Here is a 24228-nt window from a genome sequence, read left to right on the forward strand (position 1 = left end):
ACACACAAAAAGCAGGCGCATGATTTATTAATCACAAGACCTCAGCTTGTCAAATAATAATTACAAGGCAATAACACTCCTTGTTTTAATAAATGGCTCCCTAAGATTTTCTCCCACAGTGAACCAGTAAAAAAGGACAATTATTCTGAGGTGAAGGCGGTATTTCGTGTTTCTGGTTGTTAGCTCTTAAATGAACTCACTGTCTGGAACTCTTAAATCAAGCACTCCCATTTTTCTGCACATTTCACAAGTTCAGCCCTTTCCAGTAAAGCTTCTTTTCAGATGCGTGGTTGCCTTTTGTTAAGGCAAGAATGAACAGATGACAACTGCAGCACAGAGGAGACATGCCTGGAACAGTTTTACAGAGCAAACCCAATTCTAACACTTCTGCCAGGAGGGTGTACTCAGAAATGTGAAGAGGGAAGGCTTTTTGTGCAATGTGAGGGGCAAGTCCTGGAAAGCCACAACAGAGACAGGCAAGCTGTGGTTTGGGAAAGTGTTATCCAAAGCCATCATAGTGGGTGACACTTCAGTCTCCATGTTCAGGCAACCACATGGTGATCCCCTTTCACTTCCCAAGGGTGCCCAGCCTCGACAGGCACTGCACACACAGGTCTGCAGCACAGCCCCGTTCCCAGCTCATGGATGGAGCTGCAGGAGGATGTTCAAAAGCAACTCTAATTACTGAGCATTAAAAAACAGCAAAGGCATGATTTACTATCCTTTCAACCCGGGGCTGACGCTGCCTGATGAAGAATGGGATTGCTGTGCTTGCAGTTCATTTTATGAAGGCACCTTTGCAGAAGATGCAAAAATAAAAGTAGGCTGAGGGAAGAGAAAGCAGAAGGCCAAGAGACAGGCAACTGAACAGAGCAGATTGATTTAACAGATACGATACATTTTTTGCCGTGTGCATTATGTGTGGCAATTTATATTCCAAGTGGCACAGTAACAGACTCGACTGTAATCAAACAGCACTGCTGAGGTGTCAGGAGCACAGATGCTGCCTATCGAAAATATTTAAAACAGAAAGTAAAACTTTGAGAAATCCACAGTGAGGGAAGAGCAATGAGAATGATCTGGGATGTTTCTAACCCAACACCACTTCCCTGTGCTTTGCTCTGCTCTCTCCCGTGCTGGAGGTCGGGGACCTATGTGAGTCATGGCAGCTGCAGCTCAGATAAACCTTGATGAAAAGCAAAGGCCAGCAGCAAACTGTCCAGGGCAGCCTGGAGACACCCCTTGTCTATTGTGCACTAGAGATTGGATGGGGGGGGAAGGGCTGCTCCACGCGTTTTGGGGAACTTCAGCCAATGGATTCCTCCCCTGGGTGTTACGGGAGGGCTTGGCCAGCATGTGAGAAAGGGAGGGGAGAGTTTGAAAACAACCCAGCAGGCTCTAAGGAAGGAAGGCGGCTAGAAAGTGACCTGCTCGCCTCCGTGCAAGCATTCTGCTCCAGGTGACCAGTGGCGTTAGGGGTGGGAGCTGCCGGCGGGTCCCCCTTGGTGCGGGTCAGCGTGGAGAAGGTCGTGGGCACAGGTAACCCCGGGATGCAGGTGTTGGGGAGAGGATGTGCAACCTGCATGGGTTGTCTTGAGCTGCAAATTGGACAGAAACGGTCAAAAGAGGGTGTTGGGGTTTTTTCCTATGGGAGGAGGAATTCTGCTCTTTTGTATTTATGGGGATTTTGGTGGTATGTTTGCTATTAATATGGCTGGGGGAGGGAGGCCGGGAGAGAGGAAGCAGGTCTCTACAGCTCAGAGATCAGCATGTGATCAGCTGTCTTTACAATATTGCAGGCGGTTTTGAGGTTAGAAAGGCAAAAAAGAGGTGATATCTTTCAGCAGACTGGTTGATACAATGGAAAAATACAAATAATCTTTCATGCACATCAGACCCTTTTCAGGTCACAGCGTTTTAGAAACCAGATAGTATGCACAGTCAAATCTAGATGAGATTTTCAGTGATTTTCAGCTGCTTGTAGAGACATTCAGCAGAAGAAAGGAAAACCTCACCATTTTCTTGTCTGGAGGTATGCTGGATGGTTCAGGGGCTTTCATCTTCTTTTGATCACTGACCCAGCTTTTGGGCCTCTTGGAAGTGATCCAGTCCTAAATTTTGCCACAAAATCCTATAGCAGTTTTCCATGGTGCTTTAAAATGTGTAACTGGCATGATGCACTGATTTGGTATTTTGTGGCATCTTCTCTTGTGCACGTTCTGGTTACTGTTTCAGTTTCTCTGCCACCTATTTCCTCTCCCCTGAAAAACATTTGTAAAGCCCCTTTTCTGCCTTGCCAGGGAAGATGAATCCCATGATCTGTGTTAACAGCTAGAATTCATTTTCCAAATCTTGGTGATGAGACTGTAGTGGTTTGCTTGGTACGTGCAGTGGAGGTGCAAAGACAAATGAGATATTACTTTTTGACTGATGGGGAAACAACATCTTTTGAGGCTGCCTCTAGGTTGCATGTGAAAGAAGTCTTGTGTGAGCATGCTGAAGTGTCCTGACTTGAAAATGTCTGCAACTTAGTGTCTTCATGAACAAGAAAGGTTTTTTTTCTGTCGTTTGCCTGATGAGGAAAGGATTTATCACTATAAATACAGCAACTGTGCTGCACATTCTTTTAACAGATCACTGTCGGTTTAATTCTTAAACCAAGTTTTGATGATTCATGAGGAGCTGGGCCAGTAAAATAAATCAAAGGCTCTTACATAGGGAAAGTTTGGCTCTTATTTCAGTCAAAAGTACACTGATTTGGAGTATCTTATACTTGGAAAATACGTAAAAAAACTGTAAAATTCAAGCCATCATCTATTAACTGAGGAGGATTCTCTTGTTGGCAGCTGAAAAATCCTGCAGTGCAAAAGCCCTAAAGGAGAAGGGACCTGTGCTTCCCTCATAGCACTGGTCTGTGTTGCTTGGGCTCTTCAGTGGGAAAAATTATATAGAGAAAACAAAGGGTTAGCTGACTTTTTGGGAGAAACTGTGAATGGAGTCAAAATACATGACAATGAAGGGAGACTTTTGTCTCTAATTAGGTGTCTGGCCTCAGGCGGTGCATATAGGATGAAGAGGGTAAATGTAAACTAAAATAAGGTAGAAAGGTTGGAAGGTTGTGGATGGGTATGGCTGGTTTAGCTGTCAGCCCTGAACTTGCACCGGGTTAGAGAGTTTCAGCAGTGGGGAAGGTGTCTGCAGCACATTTGGATTGCCTGGGCAGCGGGCATGCTGTCTGCCAACTGTGGGGCACTTGCAGTGTTTCCCACTCCCCCTGCCCAAACCCCTGTCCTGTGGCACCCAGTGTAGAGAAGGTAGGGGGGGTGTTGCGTGAAGAGAGAGCAAAAGGTCTGAGATCCCCATGTTAGCAACACAAAGAAGAGGTAGTACATTATTTTTACGATGGTTTTGGTGAAGAAAATAGATTTCCTATTAATGGAGGACATGGTGTTGAGGAGGACGCAGGCACAGCCGTCAGGGTTTCCTCAGGTCTGTGTGCACCCAGATATCCCCTCACACAGACAACAGTTCTCCCACATCCTGGCGTTCATCGTGCCAGATCTGACCTAAAACCGGCCAAAGGCATTGCTAATTGGCACTAATGATCCTCCTGAAGGTTAAGAAGTGAGGACACGATGACCTGGCACACTATTGCGGGCGGACTGGGGTACTGTTTTACAGCGCAATGTTAGCTGCGGGTCCGCTGCGTGCGGGACAGCCCCAGAGGCCACCTCCTCATGCACCTATAGAGCGTAAAGCAGCTTTATTTCAACCAGCAGGCACCAAGGGGCGGCAGGGCCGGAGCACGAGGGAGCCAAGCCCCGCCGCTTGCCCCATGCTCCCTCCCGCACCGAGCGACCGCATCCCCCGGTGAAGGCGACCCCACACAGCCCTCGGTGCCCTCCTCCCCTCCCCTCCCCTCCCCTCCCTTCCCCTCCCCTCACGAATGGCTCCTTCCGCCTCCCTCCCCCCCGCCAACACGCGCGAGATGGTTTCTCCCTCTCCCCCTCCTGAGGGCTGACCACCCTCCCATCCCCGCCCACCGCTATTCCCGCCTGCCGATTGGCTGCGACAGCGGGCGGGAACCAACCAATCCGCGGCGGCGCTGGCGGCAGTGTCGCTGGGTGAGGTTGGGGGAAGAAAACAAACACGAGCAGGCAAGGGCGCGCGCACGGGGCGGGGCCGCGCGCGCGAGCACCGCCGGTAACGGTCTCGCTTAGGGCGGCCTCTGAGGGGAGGTGGCTCGGCCGGCCCTGCCCGGCCCTGCCCTGCCCTGCCCGGTGCGGTGCGGTTCGGGCGGCCCTGCCTCCGCCTCCTCTTCCTCCTCCTCCTTGCGGGGTGGCCAAGCCGCGGGTGCCGCCGTGAGGGGTGTGGGGGGGCTGCTCCTCCTCCTTCTCCTCCTCGTCGTCTTGACCGACTGCCGCCCCGCTGCTCGGTGGCAGCGTCGCTGAGGGCACGTCCCGTGAGGTGCGGGAGGGTTTCAGGCAGCAGCCGGGCGTGGCGAGCGGGGGCCGGGCCTGTGCCGCCCTGCGAGCGGTTGGAGGTAGGGCCCTGTGCTCCCCGCGCCCTGCGGCCGTGGCTTCTCGGTCACGCCGTGAGGTCCGGAGTTGCTCCGCCATTGGTTTCTTTCAGCGGCACGGGTTTTGTAGGGGTGGCTCAGTCTTAACCTGGTTATTCTTGCGTGTGAAGAACAGCTGGTGTTTGCAGGTCTCCCAAGCCTTGGTGATGGGGGGGGGGGGGGGTTGCTTAATGTTAGGGAGATGAGAAAAATATTGTAAGCTGTGTTCCCCAGGGGTGTTTTGCATAGGTGTGAGGTGTTGATAAGTTTTGGAAGCTTTCTTCTGCAGTGTGTTTTGTTCTTAAATATTAATTTGCTGCTATTTACCTGCTGGGGTAGAATTGCCTGGTTAGATAAAGTATATGCAGTGGTGGTGGGCACAGAGGGCTGAGTATGTTTTATAAGTGGTTTTCAGTGATTCAGGAAATACCCTGATCTGCTGAACTGTTTTAAAAGTACTGTTTGTATCACTGCCTAGTTTAAGATCTCTCACAGCATTTTTGTGTTGTAGATACTTAATCTCAGTCCATTTTGTTCCTGTATTATTTCTATTGACATGAAATGTTGGAACTATTTATTCTGATGCTTTTAATGCATGCTTTCAAATTGTGTTCTGTAGTTAATCGGAAGTTCAGGGTTGTAATTGTCTGTTATAACTCTGAAAAATATGAAGTGATGGTGTTCTTGCTGTAGTGATAAATAGCAGCATCCTGAAGCCCCAGCAGACCTGTTGGCTTGAGTTAATGAGGGTGTGCATTGCTAAATTGAGAGTGTGTCTCCTGATCAGTATGACAAAATGAATTGTAAGGCCCAGTTATTCCATCATCCTTGTTACAGACAAAGCAGGGTGCTGAGTGTCAAGAAGACAGCATATGGAAGTTGTGGTGTTACTTACTACGTTGCCATAAGTGGAGAATTTCAACTAGGATCTCATATGGAAGAAGTATTTCTCCCCTTTAAATTTAGGACTTGATTACAAATGATGAAAGTCATGATTGTTATTTAATACAGGTTTTTGTCCTTTGTTGTCTTTTTCAAAGAGGTGGACAACTGATGGAACATTCCACTACGAAGAATAAAACTGCTCTTACAAGGTAGTTTGCTCAGATTAGACTGAGATCCATACAGGAAAAAGAAAGATCTCTCAACCAACAGTGACTGGGACCTCTTGAGAACTCCTGAATGATCGGTTGAGGTAACTCAAGAAAAACATTTATTAAAAAGAAATGGTGTGCTGCAGGAGGACTTGTTGTTACACAGAGCTGTTAACTGTTTGGGTTGCCATTATGAAATGCAAGATCATGACAGCTTGGTACTGTGCCCTAAACCAGGGGTTTTTTATTGCCAACGGTCTGTGATGAATCATTTGCAGTTAATGGGTCTGTGGTAGGCAACTGGCCGTAAGAGAGGAAAACAAGGGAAGAGAAGAAAAGGGGAAGGGAGCACTGTTACTTGGTGTCATAAATGGTAAGATGTCTTCAGGGCAGCAAAGGGGGAAAAAAGGGGGGTAAAAAAGCCACTGCATTCTTCAGGGCAGACACAAAGGCCAGTAATATTCACAGGACTACAAAGTGATCTGTGAAAGTCTTGCAGGTGAAAAAGTGTATGGGGAATTCTGGGGCTGCTTAATTTCTTGTGTACATGAAGGCAAGATGGATGATACCATCTCTTCACAGTGACATGGGGTGGTTTGTAGATTAGCAGCTGCTAGGAGGAGGGAGAGAGTGGCACAAGTGTTTACCTTTATCCCTTGCAGATTGAATGGTGGTTGTGAGGAGTGTTTGAAGGGTGGTGCAGAAGCAAGATGTGAAAGTTTGGTAGCTGTATGTACACGTACAATAAAGGCTATGTCCTTGAGGGAGGAATGAAAAATGGCTTGTCTTCTAAGGGCTGGTCTGAACTTGATAAATTTGTACCATTTTATCAGTATAGTTCATGTGAAGAACATTTCTGTTGTGGATGCAATTATAATGTTGATATTGTATTCTCATATAGATTATCACTTTGCAGAATAGGACAGTCTGAGTGGATAGAGGTTGCTTTTATCGACTAAAAAAAGCTGCATACAGAGGGCTTTTCTCCTGGTGCCTCCTTTATAAGCAACAGAGCTGACAGCTGCTAAGACATCAAGGCTTAGATAGGTGTGTTTGAGGGTGGTGCTGTCTCATGTTGCACCATTTACCTTCCCAGGAAATTTTCAGTGGTTGCTAATAGTTCATTATAACTTAACCCTTATTTTTGCATTGTATTTTGTGAGTGAAGCCTTTGCAGCTTTTTACTACTTTAAAATTTGGTCTAGTGCTTTTCTTCCCCTAAGCTTCTCTGTTTCTCTTTAGGCCTTGGAGGGAAAGCATTAAAGACTTTACATTTCACGGTCAGTTCTGTTAAGCAACTATGGAACTAGAAAAGGACCACATTTCTACTACCCCAACAGGTAAGTAATATCTTCAGTATTTTTTTACTCAAAGTTGCTTAGCTGACCTGAAGTGTTCTCTGTAGGAAGAATTTGTTACCTCTTAGTTTTTTAACAGTGCTGGTGTAAAAAATCTTCATCAAAAATCTGCAGAATTGTTTTTTCAATTCTGTACCAGAGTATCCTGCTTGATTACATTGATTTCAAACACTGTTAAAATCATAAAGTTAACATTTCCTAATAAATAATAGTGACTTTGGACTCCTTATCCTCTGACTTCATGTAGTCCTGGTGTGAAAAAAAGAATAAACTCAAAAGTAAAATGTGTAGGTGCATTTGAGAGGTACAAATTCTGCTTTTCTGTAGCTGTTAAGTCTAAAATTAGAGCAAACAAGTGGTGAGAGGCTTGAACTGGAAGTGGCCTGGCATGGAAAAATGTCCTGAGTATGTGTCAGAGATTGTGCTGAAATTGACTGCTTCATGCATATCACAGATGCCTTTTATGATGCTTAGTCAAGTTAACACAGTTTCATGTTGTTTCCTGTGTCTCCCAAAGGTTGTGATGATCTGCACTGACCTTTTCATACCTAAGAGGTTTTGTAGCTTTTAAAGGCTTTTCAGGAAAAAAAAAAATCATATGTATGTTAAGATGGTGTATAATGCAGTTGAAGTGGCCACATGCTCCATCTGACCTCTTATTTTAAACCTGGATTAGTTTAATGTAGATCTGTTGCTTCTCAGCATTTTAGAGTTATATTTGGATCATAGGTGGGAAAGTGCTAGATGTCTGAACTGACTTAATTTGGTCAAATGAAATCAGTGTGCAGGTAAGTACTTGCTGGATGCTTTGTTAGTTAAGGTAGCACCAGAAAAGCACATGTTTTAGGTGTGCCTGCTAGGCTTGGTAGCAGGGTAATAAGAGAAATTTGGGTAACTTTTTAATACATAGTAAGCAAAGTCTTAAAGTTTACAGAACACTGTTATTGCTTATATATGTGTATATGAAGGAGAAAGAAGATCCGCATCATTTTTTATGTACTTTTTATAGTAGTACATCTGTTTAACCTATTTTTTTCAAGCCCAATGAGCTAACTGTTAGTGGAAGGCCAGTTGTTTATATTACTATGAACAAAGACGTTGCAGCTGGAAGCAATAGTGTTATATAAAAAACTAGTTTAGTAATGCAGTGAGAAATACGAAGTCTTAGGGGTTGGATGTTTCCTGTAGAGGATTTCCTTTAGTCTTTGAACCTGAGATCAGAATTGTATAAGGAGGTTGGACTGTAGCCTCCCCTTGTAAGAGTCGTCACATTCAGGACTGACTTGTGCTAATGGTTGGCCGTTTTGTTTGGAAACTGAGAAGTAAGTGATCACTGCAAAGCGTAGTTCCTGGAGAGCTAGATGGCAGGTCTAAACTGGAAAAATTCATGGGAGAGTGGACATGAAGGAGAATTTAAGTTCATTTGTCTGAGATGAGCTGATTGTGCTGATGGGGTCTCCCCAGGGAATGAGAGGAAGGAAACCTGTTTGGCTTTGCCTTTTTTTTCCCCCCCTCTGCTAGCTTTATGCAAATCTCTCATTGTTTTATTAAAATGTTAGACAAACTGAGCAAGCTTGTTGTGGGGAATCTTTTCCTGGACGTGGTGCATGCTTTTCTTTTTAGCTCGCTGCAAGCGTAAAAGGAATGCTTTTGTGGGAGTAACGAGTGGAAAAATGAAGCTTAGACTGGTATGGCTGCATTATTGTTCAGCTATAGCATTCACATCTATGAACCCTAACATCTAAATGTTGTTTCTTTGATCAGGAAGGAGGCAGTTGCATCAAACTTTCTTCATTTTGTAGTGTAGTATCCTCTTTGATATAGGTACATACTTTGAGGTTGGAAATGTTTTATTAGTGCACTTTGCTTTCAAAACAATTTTTCATGAACCTGTTTTGGATGAAAAAACAGTTCTGGGAAGTATTGCCAACTGAACAGTGCTAATTAGAATGTATTGGCAATGTGAAGTAATACATTTAGCTAAGTTAAAATACAAATTCAAAATGCTCTTCATATTCTGGGTTTATGGCAGTCAGCTTTTCTTTAAAGCAGGCTTGTGGCACAGCTGGAAAAGCAGCTTTCTCTGTATGCCTCATCACAGCACTTCCTAGGGTTGGGGCTGTAGGTTGTGTTTTAAGACTCTCCTGAATCCTCAAGAAAAGAAGGGCTGTGTCACAGAGCTGAGGCTGTTCCCTTTGTGTGTGTGTTTTACAATTTTCAAGAACAACCAGGGTACTAACTGGGATGTAAGTAGGTCTCCAGGTGCTTTTTTCTATCTTGATGGGTTAAGAAGGATAAGAAGAACCTACAAACCTACTTGTGCTCTTGATGCAGTCAATAAGACATTCCGCTGAACCATCTGGCTCAGGTGGGGGACATCCTACCTTCGTGAAATGAAAGACTTTAGATCCAAATTTTAAATGTGCATTAACTTCCTGAAAGAGTAAAATGGTTGCACTTCTCAGTGCTCTGAGACACAGTTCCTTAAGTTGGGAGAGAGTGTTTTGTTGGGTATTGAACAGAGCTACTCTATATGAAACAAACCTACTATATGATTGTGCTGGGGAATAAACCATGGCTATTTTAGAAACCATCTTGATAGAAGCTACAGTGAGGGGCAATCCATAGAGGAGAAGAGAGATCACACTGTTTCCAAAGACCTTATTTATTCTCCGAGTATTTGTTACTGAACCCCCCAGCCTTTGGATTAAACAGCTTTTTTCTTTTATAACTTTAAACACAAACAATAAAAGTAGTGATGTTTTTGTATTCTTGTATGTCTAAATTATTGCTTTACCAGCTGGTGAACTGCATTTGAAATTCCCTCAATGAGGAGAATGTTGGTTGATGATTTAGGAGATGAATTTCATGGTGTTGGCTAGTCTGTTAACATTAGTGACTTCTTACAGAACTTACTGTATTGGCAGTTTTGTTTGTATCTAAATCAAGAGCTGAGTGGGTGGAGTGAGAATTAGGCACTTGGACCTTCTGCACTGAGGACTTCTGATAGTTTTTGTTTAACAAGGGTGGGGTTTTCTGTGGTTTACCTGTTTATAAATGGTTTCTTCGTTTGCTTTCCAGCTCTTGACATATGTTCTGTTTAGATTGTGGATGGTTTGTGCGGGGGAATAAGGAACTCCTTATGACTGTGATGTGTAGACATACTTCAAAACCAACATTATTTGCCTTAAGGCTGTTGGAAATAAGAGTTCTGTTTAATATTGTAATCCATTTTAAATGCAGTGTGTTTTGGTATTCTAACATAAAACTGTTTATATTGGATTCTTCTTGCTCTGTCTCCTTTGTAAGAACTTGAGAATCTAAGTGATGCTCCATTTTCCGGTGATGAAGAAAATGGTGGGTCTGAGGAGCGGAAGACTGAAATCAATGGAAATTGGATTCCTGCAACTTCAATTACTGAGGCCAAAATAAACGCTAAAGCAAAGAGACGCTTGAGGAAAAACTCTTCCAGAGATTCTGGGCGAGGAGACTCTGTTAGTGACAATGGAGAGACACTGAAGGTTGGAGCTGCACCGACGAGCCCAAAGGGGAAACTCCTGGACAGGAGATCCCGGTCTGGAAAGGGAAGAGGTCTACCAAAGAAAGGTTGGTGTAGCTTAACGAAGAGAGTAGCATGGTAAAGATAAAGATTTTGTCCAAAACATAGTCTTTTTTTTCCACTGGGACTCATTTTCGTAACCAGCAGTCTCTGTGCAGGTGTTTGGTTCTTTATGTTAGATAGTAGATGGTGATAGAAGCCAATAGTAGGCATTTTTATCAGGAAATTTTGTATGTGTATCATCCATTAACTTCTCTCTTCACAAATTTCATATGCAAACTTGAACTGTTGGTGATTCACAGGACTGTTATTAATGCAAACTTAAAGCATGGTTATATTTGAAAGTACAGAGTTCAACCTTCAGCAATTCTTGTGTAGTTTCATACTGCTTCTAGTATCATACTGGAAAGTGGTGAAAAGACTGGTTGCTGAAGGGGGAACATGGGATAAAAGCACACTCTTTTCAGCATATACATCACTCAAGTGAAAGAATGTTGGGTTGAACTCAGAATTATTCTTTGTAAACTGGTGGTCCTTGCTTACTGTCCCCTATTTTGCCAGGTGGGGCAGGTGGTAAAGGAGTTTGGGGAACACCAGGTCAAGTATATGATGTGGAAGAAGTAGATATTAAGGATCCTAATTACGATGATGACCAGGTAGGCAAATAATTTCTTTGCAGTGTTGTTTTTAATTTCCTTTATTGATTTCAGTTGCTTTGATGCTTATATTAATGGCAGTTTGACCTTGTGAGTTATGTGCCCATCAGCCTGGCTGTACTAAATGTTCGGTTTATGTTCAGGAGTGGATTATTGGCTAGTTGAAGACAGCTGGTGTAGAAGTGTCACAGTGTACTAGTCACAAATCTTACCCCATAAGCCCTCTTCCTGTGCCTGACTAGGCAGCAGCCTTTTCCTGGTTCCCAGAGAGGTGCACGTTGCAGTCCTGTTCTCTATTGCAAACGGGCACCACATTAAAAATGCAACACAGACTGAGTCAAGTCAGGGGTTTAGTAGGGGGCAGTATCCTTTATAGATTTTTCTCTCCCCTGAATTCCCAACCTTCCCAATGTCTTGTATCTACTTGGTATAAACACTTCAAACTGGTGCAGAGTTGATAGCCTGGATATTTTGTTTACAGGTATTTATTTAGGGTATGTTTTGAAAGATTGTACCTTACAGTGATATTATTGGGGAGTGGAAGGACGGGAGGGAAGTAAAGCTCATTGGGCAAAGGGTGCTTTATAACATGAAATCACAGAGATGAGGTCACTGATTTCCACATGAAATCACTGAAATTTCCATGAAATCACTGATTGCCACACAGATGACTAAAGTATCTAAGATCAATACAGTTGTGAGACCATGAGTAAATTCTGTGTAACATAAGCAGAGCGATGGTGGTGTCCTTTGAGCAGAGGCTGTTTGCTGTAGCTGCTGAGAGGATGGTATGTGGGAATGTCAAAACCTTCCAGTACTAATTTTTTCCCTACAATTCAGTGCTTTACATTAACAGAGATAGCTGTGAGAAATGAAGTTGATGTATGCATAAAAGAAAGCTTAATGGTGAATGAATATTCCACGGAATTTCTGTATGCTCAGCTTTTTTAAGGTTGTAAATGGAGACTGATGTAATGGAAGGATAGGCTTTTGGACTTAAGCTATACTTCTTGATCATGGAAAGCTTCTTTCCAATAAGCACTAGTTGGAAAGCTGCTTTGTTCAGATTTCTGGGATCTGTAGTATTGCTCTGACTGTTCCTTCTGTAGTCTGTGAGGAGTAGAGAACTGACTTACAGTGGGGAGATCTGCTCATGCTGGAACTCTGCAGGACCTGGTCATACAGGAGGCAGTCGCTGTGTGATTCTTTTTTCCCCTTAGGGAATGTCTTTGCTCACAAATATTCTGAAAATGCCTTTTCTCTGAATTGTACATGCTATCACCTGTCTGGTCACACGGTCGCTAGGGAAGAGGGAAGACAGGCAGGCTTGCTGTCAGGGACTGGAGTGCCACTTGCAGGGAAAGGTGCTGAAAGCTCCATCTTGTGCTGGGCTGGGATGGGAGTTTCTGTCGCTCTCCCTTTGGTACTTAAGCACTTGATCTCTGTGTTCACGTGGTGTCAGCAGGATCCTAAGAACAGAGTTTGGAGTGTTTACCATCGTTTAAACAGTAAATTCAGCCTTTCAGTTGAATTCAGCTAACAGGTACGTTCAAAATATAAGCAGTGTGACGTTTAGCCATCATCATCCAGACTTTAATGGTAGAGACATACTCTGATGTTTTCTGGCAGAATACTGACTACCAAGACTAATAAAGCATTAAGGATTTAGAAGATACATTTTGAAGAGACAAGACTGCTTACAAAAGGGCTATGTGCTTTTGTCCCCTTTTAAAATAGGAGAACTGTGTCTATGAAACTGTTGTTTTACCTCTGGATGAAAGAGCATTTGAAAAAACTTTGACACCAATCATACAGGAGTATTTTGAACATGGAGATACTAATGAAGTTTCGGTATGTGCAATACCTTTTTATTTCTTTATCCAGCTGCTAACTGCTTTACTCCAACTGTTAGCTGTAAATGAGTGTATAGGGATGTTGGCAAGAAGTGTGCAATAAGAACACCTAAGCAGTTATATTAATTGCATGAGCAGCAGCATATATGTAAATATATAAATATAAGCATGTAAATATATATATAGTAAGTTTATATAATATATTAATCAACTTTGTTTTGCAAATCTTATTTAGGAGATGCTGAAGGATTTGAACCTTGGTGAAATGAAATACAGTGTGCCAGTGCTGGCTGTCTCCCTGGCATTAGAGGGGAAGGCTAGTCACAGGGAAATGACATCCAAGCTTATCTCCGACCTTTGTGGGACAGTAGTAAGCAAAACTGATGTGGAAAAGTCGTTCGATAGATTGCTTAAAGAACTACCTGAATTGGTGTTGGATTCTCCCAGGGCACCACAGGTACATTTGTGAAGTTTTATGCTTGTAGTCAAAAGCTTTTTCTTCTGAAATGTTGCTAAAATTAATCCAGTGAACTGAAACAGACTCTAGTTTGAATAATACCTATGGATTTTCTTACTGTTTATAATCCCTTGCTAATTTCTCAGGCTGAGCTTTTACTTTGAGATGGTTGATTTAAATAAAATCTGAAACCCAAGCATGGTATAATTGTCTACTTGGAACTACTTTGAAATTCAACATTCAATTAAAACTGCTTCTGTTGTGTTGCAGTTGGTGGGCCAGTTTATTGCTAGAGCTGTTGGAGATGGGATTCTAAGCAGTACCTACATAGATGGCTACAAAGGCACTGTGGATTGCATCCAAGCTCGGTAACTTTCTTGCTTTCTATATAGCTACAGTTTTCTATTCCAAATACAAAAGATGATGATCAGGAATTTAGGACTTCAGGAAAAATCAAGTCACTCTCTATAACTTCTTATTTTTAAACTTAGAAAACCCCACAAAGTCTGCAACAAGAACACCACCAAAATCTAGAGTGACTTGAGTCAGAGGAGAAATACTTAAAGTGCCTCAAAAATGTGTGAATACATTTGAGTTCAGTTTGTCAGCCTTGTTGTCCAGCTCGTGTTTGAGGGTGGAAAAAGAAGAGCTGAAACAAGAAGTGATTATAGAAGGTTTTGTCTTTAGAAAAAGCTTTAATGTGATAAATGAGTAAATATAGCATCAGGACAGCTCCTGTAGATATGTTGTGACATACACAAGGGATTAACTGTTTTGCCTTATAAAGGTTTGAAGCTCATGCAGTGCTTTCCCAGACATTCTCTGTAATGCTTTATTTATTCATCAAGAAGTATAATTGTTTTCCATGTCAGGGTGAGAAGCTGAGGGAGCAGTCTCTGACAAAAAGGGACATTTTAATAACTAGTCATGGTTTATTATTTCCCCCCATAAATGTACGTTTCGGCTTAATATGCTGTTGCTGAACTCTTGTAGCTTCTGGAAGTTCCATTTGTAATGATTATAGTTGGGTACTTCTGCAAGGAAGGAAAATGCTGAGCTGTTTAACTTGAGGGTTCAAGGGGTGGAAATTGCCAGTTCTACAAGTGTCCCCCGCACTTTGAAGGACTGTAGCCTGAATACTGCCCACCTTGGGATGCTTTGCTGCCTTTGTTATTTCTTGGCCAGTCTTTTCTGCTCATTAAATCTTGAATAGTGTTCCTGTGATTGGCCAGCTCCCAGTATGAGGATTGGGATAAATGTTCCTTCATTAGCTGGATAGTGCTTAGCTGGATCTGAAGCTTCTTTTTTTTCCACCTTTTTCATTCTTTTCTCAACGAACTGGCAAGCTTCCCTAGTTCATGCCATCTCTTTGCAACTACATATTTGCCTTCTGAAGTACTGTTTTGGCTTAAATTGTCAAGGTTTCATAATTCTTTAGACCCAAACAGAAAACAGTATTTCAGTAGAAAAGCATCTCAAACCTCTTTTGAGATACACATGCCAAGCTGTGTTCTTGGAGGAGCCTGGATACAATCCGTCTCTGAATAAGAAAATACTAAGTTCTTGTGAGAATGCCTCAGGTTCTGCACTGATAATTCAGATCTGTTGCCATCACAGGATTGTTTCCTGCCCTTAGCATGGTATAATCAAAAGTGTAAAGCTGGCAGAATGGGGGAGCTGGCTTGCTGGCTGCTTGATCCAGATGTTCCCCTGGAGTTGCTAACCCAAAGGATCTGTGGTCACCCACAGGGATTTGGTCACTTTGCCCAAAGAGGAATGGCAGTGGGGGAAGTTAGAGATGCCTTTTAATGAAGTTCTGCAATAACTTTTTCAATCTAACTTTGCTTTCTAGAGCTGCACTGGACCGAGCTACTGTGTTGCTGAGCATGACCAAGGGTGGAAAGCGTATAGACAGCGTGTGGGGATCAGGAGGTGGGCAGCAGTCTGTGAAACACCTGGTTAAAGAGGTAACTGCTTCTACAGAACTCTTCTTTCTAGAGTTTACTGTCTGTCTAAGCTTCTCTTGTTTGGCATGAAGACATTAAGCATGTCCTGTAGCAAAATGATGTCTTAAGTGTTGATTTTGGTTTGGTTTTTTAAAGAATTATAATTTATAGATACAAAGTAGTTTTTAAAACCTGATGCAGACCATTAAGTTGATTTTGTAGTGTTCCTCAGTGATGGGAACATGCTAGTACAATTGCAAGTATACATTTATTTTTGCTCTGAGCAAAAGTTTTAAGCACTTAGCTTTTTAAGAGCTTACAATATAAAATGGTGAAATAATTAGAAAAGCCAGGATGAAACTGGCTAAACTAGATAAACTGTATTATTGTTTGGCATCACTGATTAAAAGCACAGTAATAACTGAAAAAGAGAGAGGAAGAAATGGGAATGTTTGGAGATCCATGCTATGAAGTAGGCAGGTTTAAAGGAGAAAGTGGTGTTACAGTTTCTAGGCTGTGAGTGTAACAGATGAGAGGAGGAGAGAAGTTCAGGGAAGAAGATAAACTTAATTGTTCCCATATTAACCTTTAATGGTGATATGCATCTTATAAAGCAACGTTTCTGGTGCTTGTATGTCTGTATTAACACTATGGATGGGTATTTCGCTTACACTGTGTTTCAGGTTGCTGATAATGTCTCAATTTAATTAACATCTGAATTTAATTACACTTACAAAAACACTAGCAGCAAGTTTCAGGCACTGACTTGCTGCTGGGCTGGTTGCAGAGTATCAGAACAGTTGACAGCTTTTACATTTTATATCTAATCTAATTAGTGTTGGGCATTGTTTGTTTTAAAATCTAATAGATTGATATGTTGCTGAAAGAGTATCTGCTTTCCGGAGATGTATTGGAAGCTGAACGTTGCCTTCAGGAACTGGAAGTACCCCATTTTCACCATGAACTTGTATATGAAGTAAGGAGAAATCAGAGTCCCTTTAATAATTGTCAGTAATACCAACAGGTTTGGTTTGGTTTTGATGTGGGGATGCAAATATTATAGCTGGAATTTGAAGCTCAGGTCGCTTGTTCTAATCTTATTTGAATAACTAAATTGTTTCATGTAAAGTTAATGGTTTGTGTGTGTGTGTGTTGTGCACATTGTGCAACCATTAAGCTGCTGCTGACTCTGGGAAGATCCAAAATTATTTGTTGGGTAAATAGTTGAGTTCAGATTATTATAGATTCCTAAAAAAAGAAGAGCTCAGTTTATTTTCTGCTTTGTTTTGGTGTCTGTTTCCTTTTAGTTTCAGATATCTGGGTATTCACCTGCTCGTGTTAAGTTGCAGAGCTTACTTGTCAGGGTGGGATTGTTCCATCTAGTACATTTGTAATAACTCCAAGATATTTCAGAACCAGACTGTAAGAGAGAAAGATCTTTGCTATATCTGGGAGATGTTCCCATTTGTACTCTTTTATCTGCCAAATTAGGAGATGGTTGTTTACCAGGAAAGCTGAACACCCACAACCTACAATTTTATTTTCTTTTTTTCAGTACATTGACTTGTTTTAGAAAATTCCTTCCCAATAGAAACCCAGAATCCTTTTAGTTGATGGGGGTTGTGCAGAGCTGTAGATTTTCAACTTCCAAGTTCTTTAAAATCACAGATACAAAAAAAAATCATAGATACAAAATTAATTGCACAGAATTAATTGCCATCTGTACTGCCAGCAACCATATGGGTATAGTCATGGATCTCTCAATGCAGAGCCAGAAAGGCAATGCTTTTCATTCTGTCTACTTCTTGCTGGTTTTTCATGCCTTTTATCTTTAGCCAAGTCACTTTTCATCAGTTTTTCTTTTCAAATAATGATACTGTGCAATTGTGAGTGTGTAACAACTGGACTTGTTTCCCCAGAAAACATAAAATTCCTTTTCACACCTCGTGTGCTTACACACCATGTACTTGAAGCACTCCTTTCTTTTTAGTTGACACTTGCATCATTTGTTTTAGGCCATTGTAATGGTTTTGGAGTCAACTGGGGAAAAGACCTTTAAAATGATACTGGATTTGCTGAAATCTCTCTGGAAGTCTTCTGTCATTACTGTGGACCAAATGAAAAGGGTAAGTGTAGCATTTAGACAAGTTTGGGTAAGGTCTTCCAAAATTTTGTATAGCTTTTACCTTCCTTAAAGTACTGTTTGTATTCTGTGGCTGACTGCTGCTTTTTAAATTCTCCATGGTCATTCTGTATCCTACACAAATAATCTGTCACTGGTACATGTACATTACTTGGCCTGGACTGGAAGATTCCAAGCAGTAGTTCTCTGTAGAACTGCGAGGTAGAATATTGGAATCTTCAGTCAAAGATTTTTCAAATGCTTTCATGCAATTAAATGGTTAAAACCAGTAATTTAAAACGCTGCAGTACAGCTTCATCTTTCTTAAATCCAATTTGTCTTTTTATCCAGTTCTTCATAATTACAGTAGTACAGTAAGGAGCCACTTAATTACAAATGTCAATTAGAACAGGCTATAGAAGCTAGTATTTAACACAGTTGGAATCATCCGTGCTTCTAGCTATGAATGCAGGACAGCTGTCCTGTCCCAGAGCAAACCAGGAACCACACAGGCTTGTGTCAGAATTCACCCAGCCACACTGCTGGGGGAAGTGACAAAATCAGCTCTGGTTGTCACCAGTGTTTCCCTCACTGCATAAACTGGTGGTGGAGATTTGTGGCCACGTTTTCTTTATTTACACAGAAGAAAAATGAACTCTTTTTCCTTGTTAACTACTCATGCTACAGTGGCCAGGCCAGGCTAACATACCCATTCTGCACTGTCTGGACTTCTGACTTGTAAAGAAGTTAAAAGTTCAGCTGATGCTTTTCTGTACATAGGTGGTTGTGCAGTATCATGGTATTCCGCTGACTTGCAGCTGCTCTGCTTTAGGCTTCTTGAAACTGTCCATGGAACTATACTGAAAAATAAATCCTGAGAGTGCCAAAGGGTGTTTAAAGACATTTGTAATCAAATCTTAGAATAACCAGATGATTATTGGAATTCTTTCATTGCAGGGTTATGAACGAGTTTACTGTGAAATCCCAGATATCAACCTGGATGTGCCACACTCCTATTCTGTGCTTGAGCGGTTTGTAGAGGAATGCTTTCAGGCTGGAATAATCCCCAAACCACTGAGAGACCTCTGTCCTTCAAGGTACTTGTTTAGATGGGTGACGGCACTGCTTTTTTGTCCACACTGTACGTAACAGAAGGCAGGATCTTACGACCAAAATATTACAGATTGGGACTGGAAACTATGGAGGACAGAGACACAGAGGGCTGGACTAGTAAAAAGTTTATTAAGGGGTTATGGTTATCCTGTTATGGGATAAATAGTTGAGGAAAATAAGCCTCCAGCGAGTCTGTTGCAGGCCTGTGTGCTCTCCAGAGGATGAAGGCCTGCCTTCTCTTCTGTTCTGCTGAGCAGAGATCAGTGCAGTACCGAGATGGAAGACTGAGTTGTCACAATGATCCAATCCATGTCAGTGACAGTGAAAAACTGTGAGCTACAGTGGAGGGGGGGGGGGGAAGAAAAATGATTAGAAATTGCTTAAAAAATGGTTTAAACTCACCAAACAGCATGAACAGAGTTTAAGACAAGACCATCAATTCTAATGTTTATGTAAAAGGAACTGTACACTTAATTTGAGTAAGCTGTACACACCTGATCCCTTCCCATCTCTCCTGTAGTTTGTACAGTGCTTCTGTTTGTTGTTCACTTATCTGTAGCATAAATAACGCTATTTGAAGTGGAGCTGATCAGTATTCTGTTCCCTCCTTACTGGTCACATACCATTACTGAGTTTCATTTCATGCAGGGAATACATGCAAATTTTAAAACATGATGTTAAAACTATTATTCCCAATTTCATGCATCAGGAATACTGTTCATTAGATCTCACTTGGGTGTTTTGTTGGGCTTGTTAAACCATCCTGCCAGTCTGAGATAACTTCAGATTTTGAAATGTTAGTGTCTTCACCCAAACCAGCCTCCGATTGTGGACTTCAGACTGAAAATTGAGTTTGTGTGTATCTTGGTATCGAATGTTTTGCAGGTTTGGGGTGTGGGAGGGTTGAAAGCACTGCAACAAAAGCTTCATTATATTTCAGTTACCAGTAATACACTGGGGAGCACTTCTTGCTTATGTACTTCAGTTTTGGGTAGAAACTCACCATTCCCAGGCTTTCAAACTAGCATCTTTTGCAAGTGTGAGCATTCAAAGGTGAGCAGAGTAGAAAGCACTTGACAACAGAGGCTTTTTTACAAGCTTCTTGCAAATAAACCTGGCTGCAAGATTCAGATGGATTTTAAGGAATTTCTCAGTGATTAGGAACGTCAGCTGATGTTGCTGGATGAGCACATCTTCCATTTGATGACCTTCACCAGGGACTGTAGTGATAGGACAAGGGGTGATGGGTTCAAACTGAAACAGGGGAAGTTCACGTTGGATATAAGGAACAAGTTCTTTACAGTGAGGGTGGTGAAGCACTGGAATGGGTTGCCCAAGGAAGTTGTGAATGCTCCGTCCCTGGCAGTGTTCAAGACCAGGTTGGACAGAGCCTTGGGCGACGTGGTCTAGTGTGAGGTGTCCCCGCCCATGGCAGGGTTGGAACTAGATGATCTTAAGGTCTAGATCTTGAGAAACTAGATGATCCTTTCCAGCCCAAACCATTCTGTCATTCTATGACCAAGAGAAGATTCTCAATGACAGATAAGAACAACGAAGCAATGCTACTGTGAACTAAAACCATACTTTCTCCTTTCTTGCAGGGGCAGAAAGCGTTTTGTGAGTGAAGGAGATGGAGGTCGTCTTAAGCTGGAGAGCTACTGAATGTGAGAACCAGCTCCTGAAGCCTTAAATGTTGAAAGGGAAATAGGTATCTCTCTCTATATATATATACAAACACGCATGCTTTTTGGGTGTGTGTATGTATATATGTATACACATATATAATGTACCAAATTTAAGAGTTGCTTAGCACAGTTCATATTTTTTTAAAAGCACATGTTTTGGGTACAATCTTTTTTTTTTTCTCTATAGTTTTATAAATTTCAGAAAGAAAAATACTTCTTTCTTTGGGCATCTGGTAGAACAACTGGCCACTGCTGTGGTGGTGCCTTCAAATAAGCTATCGTTTCACGTGCCATATGTGTATGACCTGATCATTCCACATCTGCATCCATGTCTGACTGCCACTCTTTCTTTCAAGGACAGTGTTGTCATCATAAAATCACCGTTTATACAAAGCTTTATAGAAGGGTCAAGTTAAGCTGCTGTGATCCCATTTCCATTGCTGCTGAAGAAATACTGTGCTTTGGGAGGAAAAAAAAAAAATAGCTGTTTCTTTGTTTTAAAGAGCCCAAGAAAACGGAGTTGGCTCATAAGATTACTTCATCTGTTCCAGGGGAGAACACTGGTTGGTTTTAGCCCCTGCGTACCAAACTTGTCTTTTTTTTTTTTCTATGTAACTGGAAAAGTGAAAAGTTCTGGTAAAACATATTAAAAATATTTTTTTGTGATGCTCTTTTCCCTGCCTCCTTTTTATTTTCAAACCAGAACAAATGTAACCGTGTAAATTCTGCAGTGTGTGCAAGTGAGCTGTACATCTAACCCTGCCCTTTTGTATTACTATCATCTGCAGAAGAGCCCCGACTAACTCAACTCATGGTAAGTATTTACCAAGTATGCTTTTGAGAACAAGTGTCTCGGGTAGGAGCAGCCAGGCTGGTGCAGCAGAGATGCTCTGGCGTGTCTGTATTGGCAAGTGTCCTCTGGCCAGCCCCTGCTCAAGAACAAGGCCGAGCCAAGAAGACCTTACATCCACACAGCTCCCTTACGTGTTTCACTTTGGTGCCACCGCTCCGGGTGCTCGGCAACACCGGGAACCGCCGTGGCGGGGCCGGGGGCACCAGCGCCGCCGCTCGCGAGCCAGCCCCGTAACCAGTTACCGGAGCCGTGAAGTCGTGTAACGGGCTCCCTCCCCACGTATCCGCCCAGCGCCGCGCCCGCCGGGGTTCCGCTGCCCGTCGGCGCTGGCGAGCGCAGAGATGCGTTTAAAACGCCGCTTGGGAAGCGGTCAGTAGAGCTCGCACGGGAGGAACTCCAGGTCACGGGTCGCCCCCTCCCGCCTCCCCGCTCCAGCAGCACCCCTCGCTCCGGGCCAGCCTTTAATCCGCGACCTCCGCTACAAGCGGGTACCTCGGAGGGGCGGGTGCGGACACGCGGCCCGGGCTACGCCTGAGGCTGGGGCTGCGGTGTCTCCTCGGGGGGCTGCGCTCCCTCCTCGGGGGGCCGTGGCGCCGCCGCCGCCAGCGCCGCCCGCTGCAGCGCCTCCAGCTTCTCCAGCGACACCGACTTGAGCGGCAGCACCTTGGGCTTGCACAGCACCAGGGAGGCCGTGTCCTCCACCGACAGCTGCCCTGCGAGGGGAGACAAGCGCCGGGGTGAGCGCCGGGGCCGGGCCGCCCGCGGGGACCCTCCCGCCCGCCGCAGGTACCTTGCTTGGGCAGCACCTCCTGGAACGCAGCCTTCCCCTCCGGCATGGCGGCTCCCCTGCGCATGCGGACGGGAGAACTACAGCTCCCAGCCTGCACTGCGCGGCGACCCGGCGGTCAGGCCGCCTCCGCTGCTCCAGTGCATGCTGGGAGCTGTAGTCTTAGGGCGGGTCGCGGCTCCCGGCCACCCGCCACAGGGACGGGCGGGCAGCGGGGCGCGGAGCGCAGCTGCCCCGCGGCGGGGGCTCGGTGGGGCCGCGCCGGGGCTCCTCGGTGAGGTGGGAGCTCCCCGCTCCAACCTGCGCGGGCCTGCCCGTTCCTGCGGCCTGCCGCCGCCTCCCCGCCGGGCCTGCGCCTCAGAGCAGGCAGCGTCCCACAGGCTGGCTGTGCCGGGGCGTGCGGGCGCTCATCTGCGTTGTAAGGCAGCGCCTCGGGACGTGAGGCGTGAATCATCCTACTGCTCAACATGTAAACAGTAGTAAAAGCCGGTGTCTTTCAAACGCTGAGGGTTTAAATGTCGCCAAACCTGATCAACCAGTGCACCTGAGATCACTGCCACCGGGTTCACCTTTGCAGCATCATTTGCTGCTGGCAGCAGCTTCCCGCAGAATTCCCAGCCCAGGGTCGGTGGAGGAAGGTTCAGTGTCTGTCCCAGCACCCGGCTGTGCTGTAGTTTTAGATGATGTTGCCCTGCGCGCGTTACCTGCCCTGTGCCCTTTGCTTGGGGACTGGCAGTAAAGGCTCGTAATCCTACTAACACAGCCGCAGCAGTGACAACTGTTCTGAGATCGAGAGCTTCCTTCTTACTACTGCACTGCGAGTGGCTGTGGATGGATGAAATGAGGGAGAATATGATTGTTGCGGATCATTCTTTTCCATGCTGCCTGCTTCCCTCTTAGGCACTACCCATCAGCTACGGGATCCAAGGACGAGGTTTGCAGGAAGACCTGTGGTAAAACTCCTAACTTCCAGTAAGCGGCACCTCTCTGATAGTTATTTAAAGCCTCCTTCTGCATTATTCCAGAGCTATTGCCTTTTTCCTCTAAGGGAAACCTAGGGTAGGAAGCTGATGGTCCCTCAGGTAGCCTGCTTCCACCTCACTTGATGTCTCACCTGCTTGTTGGGTTGGAGGCCAGCAGAGAACCTGCGAAGGGTTCAGGTACATGTCCTATGTCCTGTCTGTTGTGTGGTTGGACAGAGACAACACTTATGGTTTGGGCCGGGGCAGCGCAGAAGTGGGGCCATTGAGTTGTGGTTCACATGTTCCACTTTCAGGTCAGAAGGCTGGCATCGATGAGGCTGTAAAATGGACGTTGCTGGGAACGTCTTTACCCTTTGAAGTGCATAGGAGTGTTCCCATTGATTTCAATAGGAAAAGCTCTTTTGTCTGGTGTTCTAGTCTGCCTGACAATTAGTATTTCAAACTGATTGGAAGGAAAAAGACTACGGACTGATTTGTGAAGACTGTGGATGTTTGAAGGCCAGGGTGTTTTAAAGAGTATGTGCAGATTGAAAATCAGTCATTTGGCAGTTGTTTCTTTGTTTGATCCAGCATCTTAGATATGGCTATGGCTAAAAATGAACATAAAAGCCAGTTATGACTGAAAATCTTGCACCATGACACCACCAGTTATTCCTGTGGTAACAAGTACGGCCTGCAGAGCAACAGAAGATGGACTGAAAGCAAGACATGGAAATCAAATTGCAGGCAAGGTTTTGTGACAGTGTCCTGATGACCACCTGGAGTCCAGCATCATGTGAGGATTGGTGTTAATAGCAGCCAGAGCCCACCTCAGTCATGTAAGGAATCACTTTCCAAGCATGGTTTTCCTGCCAATGGGGTTTGTTTGCTTGGTGATAAGAAACAATGGTCAACTCAGTTTCTTACTTGAGCATTTTAGTGACTGAGAAGTGGAATCTGGCTTTGTGGGCTGAAACCATTTTCTTAGCTAGTCAAACGCCAACTTGGCAGCCTATCTAGAAAGCTGATAGCACTGGGACAGCGTGACTGTGGAGGTTGGTTTTGACAGTCTCTGGTAAGTCTGCTTTTAAGACACCTCTTTCCATTGGGAAAAGAAAACACAGTTACCACCTTCAGGTCTGGAAGGACTGGATGAGAGAGAGGAGAGAGGCAATGGCGTTGTCTGCAGCTTAATATCCTTAAAGACAGGAATGGTTTAGCTTTG

The 24228-nt window shown here is 44.0% G+C and overlaps 2 protein-coding genes across 8 annotated transcripts; one reads left to right on the forward strand and one right to left on the reverse strand.

Moving 5' to 3' along the window:
* Positions 1–1385: 1385 nt before the first annotated feature.
* PDCD4 (programmed cell death 4) lies at positions 1386–21068 on the forward strand. 7 transcript variants are annotated; one of them, XM_030486690.2, is made up of 14 exons: positions 1386–1539; positions 5599–5753; positions 6895–6992; positions 10320–10616; positions 11131–11225; positions 12963–13076; positions 13314–13535; positions 13806–13903; positions 15388–15502; positions 16350–16457; positions 17497–17607; positions 18561–18700; positions 20318–20424; positions 20758–21068. In XM_030486690.2, exons 3-13 carry the CDS (start codon positions 6953–6955, stop codon positions 20376–20378), a joined length of 1401 nt encoding a protein of 466 aa, XP_030342550.1. In that variant the 5' UTR covers positions 1386–1539; positions 5599–5753; positions 6895–6952; the 3' UTR covers positions 20379–20424; positions 20758–21068. The 7 variants fall into 7 exon arrangements, with proteins under 7 accessions (XP_030342550.1, XP_030342551.1, XP_030342548.1 ...); XM_030486691.1 differs by having other exon boundaries at positions 1400–1459; XM_030486688.1 differs by lacking the exon at positions 1386–1539 and adding an exon at positions 4108–4543.
* Positions 18826–22144, reverse strand: BBIP1 (BBSome interacting protein 1). Its single transcript, XM_030486696.1, has 3 exons — positions 22045–22144; positions 21747–21967; positions 18826–19052 (listed from the first exon to the last, which is right to left on the reverse strand). Exons 1-2 carry the CDS (start codon positions 22106–22108, stop codon positions 21780–21782), a joined length of 252 nt encoding a protein of 83 aa, XP_030342556.1. The 5' UTR covers positions 22109–22144; the 3' UTR covers positions 18826–19052; positions 21747–21779.
* Positions 22145–24228: the final 2084 nt, after the last annotated feature.

Source organism: Strigops habroptila, chromosome 5 (assembly GCF_004027225.2).
Source record: "Strigops habroptila isolate Jane chromosome 5, bStrHab1.2.pri, whole genome shotgun sequence".
In the NCBI taxonomy this organism is placed as follows: Eukaryota; Metazoa; Chordata; class Aves; order Psittaciformes; family Psittacidae; genus Strigops; species Strigops habroptila.